General features: G+C 35.1%; 1 protein-coding gene across 2 annotated transcripts in view; it reads right to left on the reverse strand.

Moving 5' to 3' along the window:
• The window catches only part of PPP1R1C (protein phosphatase 1 regulatory inhibitor subunit 1C), a 148,828-nt gene that overhangs the window by 70,768 nt on the left and 64,534 nt on the right, over positions 1-13,526 (reverse strand). For both annotated transcript variants that reach the window (XM_017867436.1, XM_017867435.1), the window contains exons 3-4: positions 3,427-3,464; positions 1,112-1,172 (exon numbers count right to left, since the gene is read on the reverse strand). In XM_017867436.1, coding sequence (XP_017722925.1) covers positions 1,112-1,172; positions 3,427-3,464 — 99 coding nt within the window. The remainder of the gene's footprint in view (positions 1-1,111; positions 1,173-3,426; positions 3,465-13,526) is intronic.

Below are 13,526 nucleotides of genomic sequence, written 5' to 3' on the forward strand. Positions count from 1 at the left end.
ATTTTTCCTTGTTGCCCATTCATGCCAAAACTGATGTGTCTTGAAAGTACAAAATCACTTACAATGGGGAAAATATCTTTAAACGGATTAAACTTATCTTCAGAGAGAGATGCCTAGTAGTCTCAATAATTACCCTGGAATAAACTACAATGCTGATGATTGTATTCTGTACTGCAGTCTTACGAACAAGCAAACATGGTGTTTCATAGCTGCACGAGGAAGGAAGTTTACTGAAAGTAGCTATTAATGTGTCCGTTTATATCCTGCCTCCCTGAATCGGCTCCAAATCTAGAGCAACTACAGAGCGGGAAATTTCACTCCCAATTTAGCCCTCTCTCCAAACTCCAGAGGAAGCTGCTCAGCTGGCCTCTCATGCAGTTGCAACTGAGCTGGACAAATTGAGCATGATCAACCACTGGGCCCACAGCCCAAGCACCAGACTGGAAAAAACATGAGAGAGTAGACTGGACAGACTCTACCTCAAATCAGGACCATTTTAGTGTGAGAAATAAGAGATGCTTTCCCTGGAACTGATATTGGTCAAGATACTGATGGGTCTTCTTTTAGTAGTTCCAATTCCGGGGAAAATTCCAGAATCTGAACTAGATCCTTAGTTCTTGTTTCAGTAGGAGTGACATGTACAGTGAATAGCTGTTTGATTGAGTTTCTCAGAGCTGCTCCTGACACAAGACAATGAGGCAATGGTTCATACTCAGTCTCCCTGAAATTCAAGTTATTCTGCTTTGCTTTAGCCAAGAGAAAATGGTAAACATCTGCCAACGCTAGCAAGAGTAATTAGGGCTTCTGGAAAATCTCTTTAAGGAAGTAAGTGAATAAGGGCAAAAAAAAAAATCTTTGTCATTATTTTGGAAACTCTGAATTTCTAGACTGAAATTCTGAGATCCCTAGTTATTTCTTATTCAACCCCATATTCTACTCTTGATGAAACTAAGTTTTAAGTAGATAAGGTATCTTACTGAACATCACACTGCTAAGTTGCAGAGCTGAGACTAGATTTAGCTTATCATCACATGTGTGGTCTTAGAGAACAGATGGCCGACCAGCCATGATTCAGCACTCATGACAACCCGAAACAGTACCTGAACAGTACCTTTTATGATGGGTGGTGTGTACACACTCTGTTTCCTTTGCTTAGGGGATGCACTCTGAGACTGTGGAGAAAGAGAAAAAAGTAAAAGCCTTAGATTTGCATACAAAATACGATGCCATCAGACCTGTGAGGGAAATAAATACTGGGCCATGTTATGAAAAGCTTTCTGATTTCTCCCTGTCATGAAATAGAATCTAATTAATGAGAAATTATATACACATTAGTGATATCACAGACTTAAGAGATATATGGAGTTGTAGGGTCTACTTAATCATAAGATTCTTCATTCACGGCAGCCTTGAAATCATTTTACTTTCCTACCTAATAACATTAATTTATTTTAAAAAAGAAAGAGAAAAAGAGACACCAATCCTTTTCATTTGAGAGAAAAACAGTCTTGAGTTCCATGACAAAGTATATTCCAAAAGCTATGTCCAGGAAATAATAGTATCTGTTCGTGGGGTTATTGAGTGATTCAAGGGGGACAATGAGGGTCCTTGGAAAGTAAGAGCAATCTATAGCCATCTTGAATTGACGTGTTCAACTATTACCTCCATTTACTTGGAATTATAACATTGAGGTAACATTCTTCATATGTTTAAAAGATAAGTCCTTTCCTAAGAAAACTGCTATGTGACACTCTTACCTAAGCATTATTGGATTAGGATAAAGTTATTGAAGAAGAGATTCTGCATTTCAAAATGACAAAAATAAGAACTTATTTCAGGATCAAAATACAGATAAGGATACAGAGCTCTATATAATGGATATACATATTATTCATTTAATAAATTATATGGTCTAACCCCCAACTGGAAAATGCCAAAGACTCCACTTTAATAGCATGTTGATTTATGTTTTAATGTGGCAAGGGTACCGGTCTTAATCAATGAGTTTTCGCATCTGGGGCAATTACTTTTGCTTTGAAAAGCTCAAGTGTAAATAGTTACAACACACTTTTTAAAGATTGTTCCAGGCTTGCTATGCACATTAGGAAGAACATAATGTACAAGGTTTGAAAGAAACTAGAAACTGTTTTACAAAGTTGTAAACAGAGCTTGAGGCATCCTTCCTTGTGCCTATTAAAGATTAACTGCCCTCAAAGGTATCATCAAGATGTTGTTTATCTGATGCAGAAGCAATCAATTGAAAACTAAAACTTTCAACAAAAGTTACCAAATCCATATCAGATGAGCAAATAGTATAAGCAAATTTCTCCAGAATAGTTTTGTGATACCTACATACTATGCACAGGTATAGACAGGATGACTCTACATTAATGTTAAATGTGTGGATGATTGACATTTCTGGGGCACTTATACTGTTTCAGTCACATCTGGCTGGTTTTGAGAAGCAATCACTTTAGGAATTTTTAATGTTTACTTCCACGCACATATTTAAAGATCAAATAGAAAATCAACTCTTCAGAAATTTTTTGTTGTTGTTGTTTAGTAACACAGTGTAAACTTACTAATAAAAACTACTTTGTATTTATGTAAGAGTTTAGTTTTCAAAGCATTTCCACTTTTGCTGTCTCACAAAATTTTCAGAAAAATCTTATGATACACTATTTGATATTTTGCCCATTCTACATTTTTCTCTTTAAGTATTGCTGTATGCCTACTCCTTGGATCAAGGGAATTGATTAGTAACTCTGTACAGCATCCTATTCAATATTTATTTCATTTCTGGGAACTAGTTTATTCACTTTGTGTTTCATACATTCTCTATTATATACTCTCCTAACCTCTCCTGGTTCCTATTTTCTATATAAACTCCTACACATGTATGTGGAGGGAATAGGGAGTGACAGTATTCAGACAGCCTGCTGAATTTAAATCTGAGTACATTTCTAGGTGAACCCCTTGGATCTGGTTACTCAGGCTTTGGAGGACTTCAGTCCCCCTAGACTCTGGCCTCAGACTTTTGGCTCCACATACCAGAAGACCCTTTAAGAGGTGTCATCCCTCTACCCTCATCTCCTTGCTCTGGGATTCCAGCATTACATGGCTTAGCCTGTGATGTGTATATATAATCACTCAATAAATTGAAGTTGTCAATACCATATTTTGCCATTAAAAGTGATGTTTTATTTTAAAAGTTTTTTCAGGGATTAGCATTACATAGGTAGAGAATAAAGGTAACCGAGAGGCAGAGATTTTAATGATACTATATTACTGTTTATTCAGTCAGAAGGAGCAATCTAAAGTTTCATTACAGTTGTATCATATTATTTATATCACATCAAATCAAGCAAATTTTTGCATTTTAATTGATTTGAACACATTTACACAAAAATATTTTTAAAAACTTACTTCCCCTTGTGTGTTGGGCACCCTCTTGTCATCTATTTCTGTAAGAGAAGTAGGTATAATGTATTAGGCATGTAATATTCTTTCTTGTAATACATACATTAACATTTTCAACAACACAGATAAAAATGATTTAATAATTGCCTTATACAAAAACTATAACTTACAGCTAGGAAGGAGAGGAAGACAGGGGTGGGTGGTTTCCTTCTGATATAACCTTCTCCCAAAGGTTTAAAAAAGGTATAGAAAAAGCTTTCTTCTTGACATCCCAGATTTCTTACCTTTCAGCAATTCAGAAAGGGGGCCAGGGAAGTGACTCTTGGAACAAAGTTAGGTGTCATCAGCCTTACACTTAAGGTGTCAGCAACCTCCTCCCCTCATTGATTCTGCTGCTGCTGCTGCTATCCATTAATGAGAGTCTTTGTCAAATTTCCTCAAGTTTGTCACAACCCAAATCAAATCTCCTTTCCCACTCAGTCCAATCACCATGACTACAAGGAAGGCAGTACCGTCTCTAGATATGTATGTGGAAAGAACTAATTGCTCCACCAAATATTTCTTATGACAGTGCTTGGGTGGCTTCTTATGATTGTGCTGTGTGTGAAGGGTTGTGAGGAATGGTGAGGCGGAGGAAGACATGCTTACATATGCCCCTTCCACAGCAGGAAGATGTTCTGGGCTGGGTTTCTTTTTCACTTTGTCACCTACATTGTATGGCATCTGCCTCTTGGCTTCTTGACCTAGTTCCCCTTTCCTGATCCTTATGCTAGGCCCAAGGCTCAAAGACTAACTCCATGATTCAAAAACTGAATGAGAAGTTCATCAAAGAATATCTGCTTAAAGACAATGATGTAGATCTGTATTGACATGAAAATATATGCCATGTAAGTGAAAAATACTTCAAAACTAAATGAATGGTATTTTTATTTAATAAAGGATAGATATATGTAGATAGAGTGATACATATATGCATAGAAGACTACTCAATATGTTAACTGTAGTCATCCTGGGGTGACTGAATAACACATTCTGTTTTATCCCTACCTGTACTGCTTTTCTTTTTATAATGAGCATGTGTTACTTTTATAACAAAAAGCAGTATATATGTATGTATGTGGATATATATACACACAAATACATACATATATGTAGTATAATTTCTCTATAAATCCAACCATGCATGAAGTTGATATTTCATATAGTAAGAGAACAAACTGACTAAACAGCTAGGATGGGAATAGTATATGGAACCATTGTTTATTCTAATCTGATATCGTGGTTACTAAATGTTAAAAAGTTATGGAAACTTCTGATAAATTGTACTTTCTTTATATAAGGGAGGACAGACAGTTTAGTATGGCAATCACAAGTGTCTGATGCAATAACTGTAAGTATGTGGGGCATTTTCAGGCAGCTATGAATATAATAAATTGAACAATCCTGTCTGCAACATTTTTTTGCTATCTCAAAATATCAAATATGATCCACTGTAACAATGTGGTGCTATGATCCATTGGATTATTAAATACCAATGGGGTTTCTTAATATTTTGCTTTTGATTAGGAATTTACAAAATCCAACCCAGGACCTAGAACTTTATGTTTTAGAAATACAATGAGATCTGATAATTCAGATTTTACTTTTCCTACTGTCTCACTACAATGCCCACTAAACCAGTGTTTTCCCAAGGCAACTATGAGGGCTTCACTTATTAAATATTTCAATGAAAAAATGTTTGTTTTGTTGTTGCTGTTGAGTTATGCTTATTAAATTAATTATTTATGTTGTGAAGGCAAGGATTAAAAAATTCAGTCTTATATTCTTGTCTTGAAATTGAAAAGTGAAAATTAAATAACTCACTTTTCAGGTAAAATTGACTCAGACAAAAGTACAAGGGAAGCCAATAACAGATCATAGTTTTCTTGAGATTCACTGTAAATATATTTCTATTTTTCTTAATAGATTGTTACTAAATTGGGGAGGTTAGTGTTTTCTGCTTCCCAAGAATCTCATATAGACACACACGCATGCACACACACACACCATGCACATCAGCACATGCAATGGGACAACAGACCACCACAAATACAGTTTCTCTCTAATTTGTACCAAGAAGGTTATAACCAAAGGAGGAGACTCCCAAAATATATGCAAATCTTGCCAGCTCTTAACATAAAAACATAAAAATGTCCTTAATAATATCTCCTTTCTTTTTCCTCAGGGCCTCAAATTCTGACCCCATTGGCAGTCCCAGAAGTCTTTAGGAAACTGGATAGCACATGAAACATAAGAATATACCCCTGTCTTCAGATATTGTTTAGCTCTCTCATCAAACCAGAAAAAACAAAAAAATACTATTTTGGAGTAGGGTTAAACAAAATCAGTTTGTATGCAGATTATCCATAATCAAAAACTATAAATTTTCTGAAAGAGGCTTTTGCAGCTACTCCATCCATATCTTGTCTATATTTCTCCATTTCTCAAGGACCACTTAGTCTGAAAGAAGAAATTTCTTGGTTTGGAAGGAAAATGTAAAACTCATTTAAGTAAAACATTTTAAGAAATGTTGTCATCATTAAAGATGAAGATAGAAACAGAAATTTCTGTTTTGAGTATTGATTCGTTAGAATACTCTTAAGATATTTAAATTCATGAAAGGAACAGGACAATGAGAATGCATGTGGATACACACATAAACTATAAACACCCAGCGTCTCCTTGTCTTAGTCAATGATATCTCACTCAATTTTGGAAAACTGGTTGTAATAAAAAAATTAAGTGCCTACAAAAATGAAGTGTAAGAGCAAAGGAAACAAGAAGAACATTGTCAAAAAATAAGGAAAAGTCAACTATAACAGAATGAGAACTGTAAATACTAAGACATGGGCAGAATGCACAGACAGAACACTAAGGAAAACCTAAAGAGCCATGGTTGAGGCTGGCAGAAAAATCTGTCTTGGAGAAAGCACTGGAGAGCATATATGATATCTAATACTGTTTCTTCCATTTGTCTGTCGTGACCACACTTAAGCCATGTAAAATTCCTGAAATACAGAGTTTTCCTCATGTGTGAAATGGGAAAGAGGAAGCATAATAATTCTTACTCTGCCTTCCTTATTTTCTCATAAGTTTGTTTTGAGGAATAAAAAAATGAAAAAATGAGAGCACAATTTCCCACTCCTTAAGTACAGACTATAACTTCCTTCCAAAGAGTGCAGTATGGAAAAGGAGCAGGAGGAAATGAGTCTCTTTATGGTGCGGAAACTTAATTCTGCCAGGTGACCAAGGTCAACGCAAGTCATAAATTGTGTTGATCCCTTGATATGATGCTATGAAGGTGGCACTTTATATCAATGATCTTCCTCCTCAAACCATTTAAGCCCAGTCTAGCCATGAGAAAAGCATCAGATAAATTCCAATACAAGGGCATTGTACAAGATTGCTGACCAGTACTCTTCAAAACTGTCAAGGTCATGAAAAACAAGAAAAATATGAGAAATTGTCATAGCCAAGAGGAGCCTAAGGAGACATGATAATTAAATGTAATGAGGTATCCTAGATGGGATTCTGGAACAGAAGAAAGGGCATTATAAAATTATCTCAATAAACTATGGATTTCAATTAATAAAAGATATATCATTATTGGGTTATTAATTGTAACAAATAGTAATGACTTGGAATATTAAGAATAGAAAAACTATGTGTGAGGAAGGTGCTACATGGGACTCAGTGTGCCCTCTGTTCAATTTTTCTGTAAATCTAAAACTCTTTAAAATTAAACCCATTAATAAAACTTGAAAAGTAAAAAATCACTAAATACAAATAAAAGTCACCCTAAGAGTACATTTTTTTTCTTACTGTCAGAATTTTGTGTGTATTTTGAAGAGCAACAGAGAGTGATGATTAGAAAGTAGGCAATGTAACTAAAAACAAGGTCATGAAAACATCATTTTTAATTATTATATAGAGCCAATTAAAGAGATATAAGGAAAGGCAAGAGTGAGCTTACAAAGAGAATATTTCAAAGTTTAGTTGAAGTTGTTGAAAGCTGATGCAAGTAAAAACGTGTTAGAGGAAAAAATGAGGAGTTAAACAATTTTCAAATAAGTCCATAATAATGGGAGCACTTTTCCTTGATTTATTTACTGACTGAATGTGGGGAGATAATGCAACAAAGTATAAAAGAAAATACCACTAGTATCTGTTTGATTATACATATTCCCCAGCTTGCTGCTTCTGTGCATTTACCCCCCATATCCAGAAAACTCCTGCCCTCATACCAAATACTACTATCCCTCAGAGTTCTGTTCAAATGGCATTTCCTCTGGGAAATCTTTCCCAATTCATGTCTCCCCTATGCTCAACTGGAACTCCTCTCTTACCCAACCAACACCCACAGCACTTCCTTTACTCCTGTCTCATAGAACTCATCACCATATACCCTATATCATGTCCATTAGTGTCTTTATTTCCCCAGGCAACCTGTAAAAGAATGAGGATTATCCTCCATGTTTGACTTTTCCACATTTCTAAGCACAATAACAAAGCTGGCACACAATAACAACCTGTCAAATAAATTTATCTTAATGCCTGTGTTTCATAAAACCAGACCATCTGTTTGCTGCTTCTCTGTATTCCAAATTACAATAGTAGTGCAATTATTTGCTCACAGTAGGTGCTAAATAAATACTTTTAATAATTTTTAAGTGTTCGATTTGCAAACTCTTTAAGGCAGAATCCATTACTTCCATTTTAAAAAATCAATTTACTAGGTTCAAATGCTACAGATACTCAAATTCTTATAAATATCGACTAAGTGGCTCAAAGGGAATCTTAGAGGAAAAATAAGGATGTATGACTTCCCTCTGTTGGTTTCTAGAGATTGGGAAGATATCTATTTCAAGGACAATATGTATAAGACAAATTAAAAATAAGTGGTAGGCAAGGTCAAATCAGATATATAATTTTATAGAAACTAGCCTTAGACAATAACTAAAACCATGGAAATGAATAATTTATTCAGGATATTGGCTGCTAAAGAGCACTGACCCGTATATAGAATGCTTTGGTAAGAAGAGACTCAGTTTCTTAGACTAAACTCCAAAGATACAGACTTTTGATGAATTTAGATAACAGAGGGTCACTTGGTCTTCATTTGAGGCAGCTATTTTGGAAATGTGAGGGAAAAAGTCAGTTTAGTGGAAATTGGAGGGCTTCCAATAAAAACAGTCTTGTAAGTTCATGCTTTGAAGACTCTTCTGCTCAAAAGCAATAGCAATGGCAGATTAAATACAAAAAGAGATGACTAAAAGATAAAGCCACAGTTGAAAATTAGTTAAACATCTCCAAGGAACATAAATACAAGAAAAGCAAAATGCAATAAGCAGGTTGGAAACCATGGGCCTGAAAGTCTTTAGATCCAGAAGTCGACCAAGGCAACTAGAACTTCTAATCTCTCAGCTGAACTGACATCATGTGAAAGAAGTGACAAAGGCCAGACTTGCTGCCTGGAAGTGGAAGCAGGGATCTCTCATCTGTGTTGAGAAAAGGCACTGATCTGTGCATCTAGTGAGACGGGAGAAAGTGGACATCTTAGAACAAGCCACCGCAAGCTAGGTAATTGCCTCTGCTTTACTTCTAGTATCATCATAAAACAGGAGTCCTTGATGTCCCACTTACGATCTCATTCTAGATGAAAAGTATATATAGTACTGAATACAGAAAGACTCAAGAACATTAACAAGGAAGAATGAGCATAAAGGAGAGAAAATTCCCACTCACAAGGAGTTGAAAATTAAAATTTCGAAACATAAGAAGAAAAGGAAAATTCTTTTGAGGAATACTGCTTAAAAGCAAGAGGAATATGAATTCTTCCAGGTGAAATGAAAACATCAGAGCAATCTGAAAACATCAGAGCAGTTTTAAAATGTCTCTAAAATGCATATATTTTGGACTTACAAAGAGATGAAGAAGAAAGCATAATTTCTCATGAGAAATCATGAAGCCAGAAGGAAGCAGCACAACAGTTTTCAAGTGCTGAACAAAATGAATTATCAACCGCAGAATTCTACATTCAGTAAAATCATCCTTTAGGAATGAAAGAGAAATAAAGTTTTTTTTTTTTTTTTTTTTTTTTTTTTTTTTTTTTTGAGATGGAGTCTCGCTCTGTCACCCAGGCTGGAGCGCAGTGGTCGGATCTCAGCTCACTGCAAGCTCCGCCTCCCGGGTTTACGCCATTCTCCTGCCTCAGCCTCCCGAGTAGCTGGGACTACAGGCGCCCGCCACCTCGCCCGGCTAGTTTTTTCTATTTTTTTAGTAGAGACGGGGTTTCACCGTGTTAGCCAGGATGGTCTCGATCCCTGACCTCGTGATCCGCCCGTCTTGGCCTCCCAAAGTGCTGGGATTACAGGCTTGAGCCACCGCGCCCGGCCTAAAGGTTTTCTTTACCCACCATTAGACAAAGGAAACCAAGATAATTTGTCACTAGCAGATATACCCTCACTAGCAGATATACCCTAAATGAATGGCAAAGGAAGTCCTCTACAACCAGAAGAAAAATGATTGAAAAAAGGAGTCTTAGAACAACAGGAAGAAAAGAAGAATAATGAAAAAAGCAAAAATGTGAGTAAATATCATAGATTTTGCTACTTCTCTTGAGTTGTCTACATTATGTTTGACAAGTAGATAAAAAATTATGGGTCTCAACCGATATAGAGGGAATATTTAAGATAATCATATAAGTAAGAGATGGTAAAGAGACTTAGAGGGAAGTAAAGACACTTAGAGGGAAGTTTCTGTACTTTACTCTGATAAAAGTTGGCACCAGCAAACTGTGATAAGCATGTATGCATAATAGCACAATTGCTAAAAATCCATACAAAGAGATAAACTAAAAAATGTTATAGATACATCAAAATGGAATTATAAAAATGTTCAAGTAACCTAGGTGAAGATAAAAAAAAGTAAAGCAGAAACAACAAACAAAGTGACAACTGGAAAACTAAAGTGGTAGATGTAAGTCCTAACATATCAGTAATTATATTAAGTATAAATGGCCCAAATAAACCAATTAAAAAACACACTGGGCCAGGTGTGGTGGCTTATGCCTGTAATCCCAGCACTTTGGGAGGTCAGGGCAGGCCGATCACCTGAGGTCAGGAGCTCAAGACCAGCCTAGCCAACATGGTGAAACCCTGTCTTTACTAAAAATACGAAAATTAGCTGGGTGTGGTGGCATGCACCTATAATTCCAGCTACTGAGGAGGCTGAAGCAGGACAATCACTTGAACCCAGGAAGCAGAAGTTGCAGTGAGCCGAGATCATACCACTGCACTCCAGCCTAGGTGACAGATCAAAACTCTGTTTCAAAAAGAAACACATACACACACACACACACACACGCACACACACACACACATTGGTACAGTGGATAAAAATCAAAATAACCTAACTATACACAAGGGCATTATGTTGAGTGAAAAAAAAAGCCAATTTCAAAAGGTCACATACTGTGTAATTCAATTTATATAACATTCTTGAATGACATTTTGTTATTCAAGATGGAGAAGAGATTAGTAGTTGCCAGGGATCAAGAATAGTGAGATGAGGAAGGAGTAGATATAACTATAAAGTAGTAGCAAGAGGGAGATCTTTGTGGTGATGGAATAATTATATTTGATTGCCATAGTAGGTATACAAATCTACATAACTGATAAAATGCCATCAAACTATAAACACACATGTCCTCATGTCAATTTTATGGTTTTGTTATTGTACTGTAAATGTTACCATTAGAGAAAACTCAGTGAAAGGAACCAGGAACCTCTCCAGGCTATGTTTAAAACTTTCTGTGAATCTTTTATTATTTCCAAAATAAAAGTTAAAAGAAACAAATTATGTCAACAAAAATTCGAGATTGGAAATAATTTAAGAGAAAATTAACAAATCAAAAATATTACTGAGAAATTTACCCAAATCCAATACCAAAAGATAAAGATATAAAATACACGAAACAATGGTTAACAGACATAAGGAAGAGATTAAGAATCTGGCCAGGTGCGGTGGTTCATGCCTGTAAGCCCAGCAGTAATCCCAGAGGAAAATACAAAATTAGCCAGGCATGATGGCAGGCACCTGCAGTCCCAGCTACTCAGGAAGCTGAGGGAGGAGAATCGCTTGAATCCGGGAGGCGGAGGTTGTGGTGAGCCGAGATCACGCCATTGCACTCCAGCCTAAGCAACAAGAGCAAAACTCTATCTCAAAAAAATAAATAAATAAATAAAATAAAATAAAAAGTAAATAAATAAATAAAATCTGCAAAACATATAAAAGAGCAGATTTAGAATGAGAGGCTAAAAGAAATTTTAGAAAATGTTTTATAAGTGAAGAGATACATAAATATTATAAATAAAACAGATGCCAAGAAAGTTAATGAAAATAACCCTATACCCAGACCATAGAAGTAAAAGTTTATAACATCACATTTAAAAAGAAATCTTGAGGGTAACAAGAGCTAGAAAGGACAATTATTAACTGTGGGAAAATCTCACCTGCAATAACAAATGGCAAAGGCAAAGGCGTGGAAGTGAACAAAACTATTTTCTAGCCACTAAGTTGTATTCAAAAGGATACAGCCATTTTCAGACAATTGAAAAGATCAATCATTACAATGACTTTTATTTTATCAATGAATAAAATCGATTTATATTTATACATTCCAGAGTGTTTAAAAATAAAAGATCAACCATTCACTGAAAGTGAATAAAACAAATATTTGTACATTTTATAAACCCTTTGGCTGAAAACATTTTTCACAGCAACTAGATTATACATTGCCAAACAGAATGGAAGATGGAGGAAACTGTAGACAATTGTTTCCAAAGCTAATTTTATCCTACTCTAAGAGCAGAACTGGTTTATTTTTCTTACTAATATCTTTCTTGAACAGATGAAATTATCAACATAAAAGTCCTTTCTTTTAAAAACATACACTTTTGTTTTGGGCAATAAGCTTGTTTTTCTTGGTTCCAAAATAACTTCAATTTCTTCCTTATTCTGAATTTTGGAGAGTATCAAAAAAGAGAAAATTTCTTTTAAAAGGGAAACATATTACTACATTTTATTTAGAATTCAAACATATATTTTGTTTTCTTGGCTCACTCATTTGGGAGCTATTCTAATGAGGTGACAGGAAGTCAGTCTATTTTAGTCATCAGTCAATAAATTATGATTTTATTTTACTAAAAATATCAGAACATGTTAATAAAAATTGTATGTTTTGTGATTTCAATTAATTTTATGACAAAAGGTTAAAACACAAATATTAATCCTAAGATTAAGTGGATAATATATTTTTCTTAATTTACAACAGGGCAGGTTGAGCAGCGAAGTGGCACCCTGCTATGTTGGGGCGATGGCCTCATTTTCGTCATATTAATGCGAGATACATAAGCAGGTGAGTGTCAGAGGAGAAGGTAGGATTGCGGGCAATCCTAAACCAGTTAGTTAGATAGAATTCACTGAAATTGAATTAAATTTCTCAAAACCACCATTGCTGTGTGGGATGATATGATACACAAAAGAAATAAATTTGATTATTTCACTTATCAAAGCATTCCTTTGGCATTGTCTAAAAATTACTATTAGCTGATAGAGCCAAGCATCCCTGCTCTAATAGGAGAAAGGAAATTGAGATTTCCTTATATTCTTTTCTTTCCATGGCAAAGACTAGAGTTGTGTTCAATGATACATGTTTTTCTCACCATTTCATTAACACTTTTTTAATCTGAGGATTTACTTTTATTCCATCCCTTAAAACTAATCCTAGGAAAGAGCTTAGAGAAATTTCCTGAATTACCTGGAGCAACAAAGAAAGACTAAAAGGTAAGTTTTATTTATATTGCTAGCATTTTGTTAGATACAATGGTATTTGATACCTTTTAACTTCTATCAAATTTATTATTTAAAATCATCAATCTACAATTGATGCTTAATAATTTTGTCAAAATATAAGAAAATATTCAGTATTAATCACTGTATTATCGCGATTTTTTTTTTTTTTTTGAGACAGTCTCACTCTGTCGCCCAGGCTGGAGTGCAATGGC

Source organism: Rhinopithecus bieti, unplaced genomic scaffold, assembly GCF_001698545.2.
Source record: "Rhinopithecus bieti isolate Rb0 unplaced genomic scaffold, ASM169854v2 scaffold_3041, whole genome shotgun sequence".
In the NCBI taxonomy this organism is placed as follows: Eukaryota; Metazoa; Chordata; class Mammalia; order Primates; family Cercopithecidae; genus Rhinopithecus; species Rhinopithecus bieti.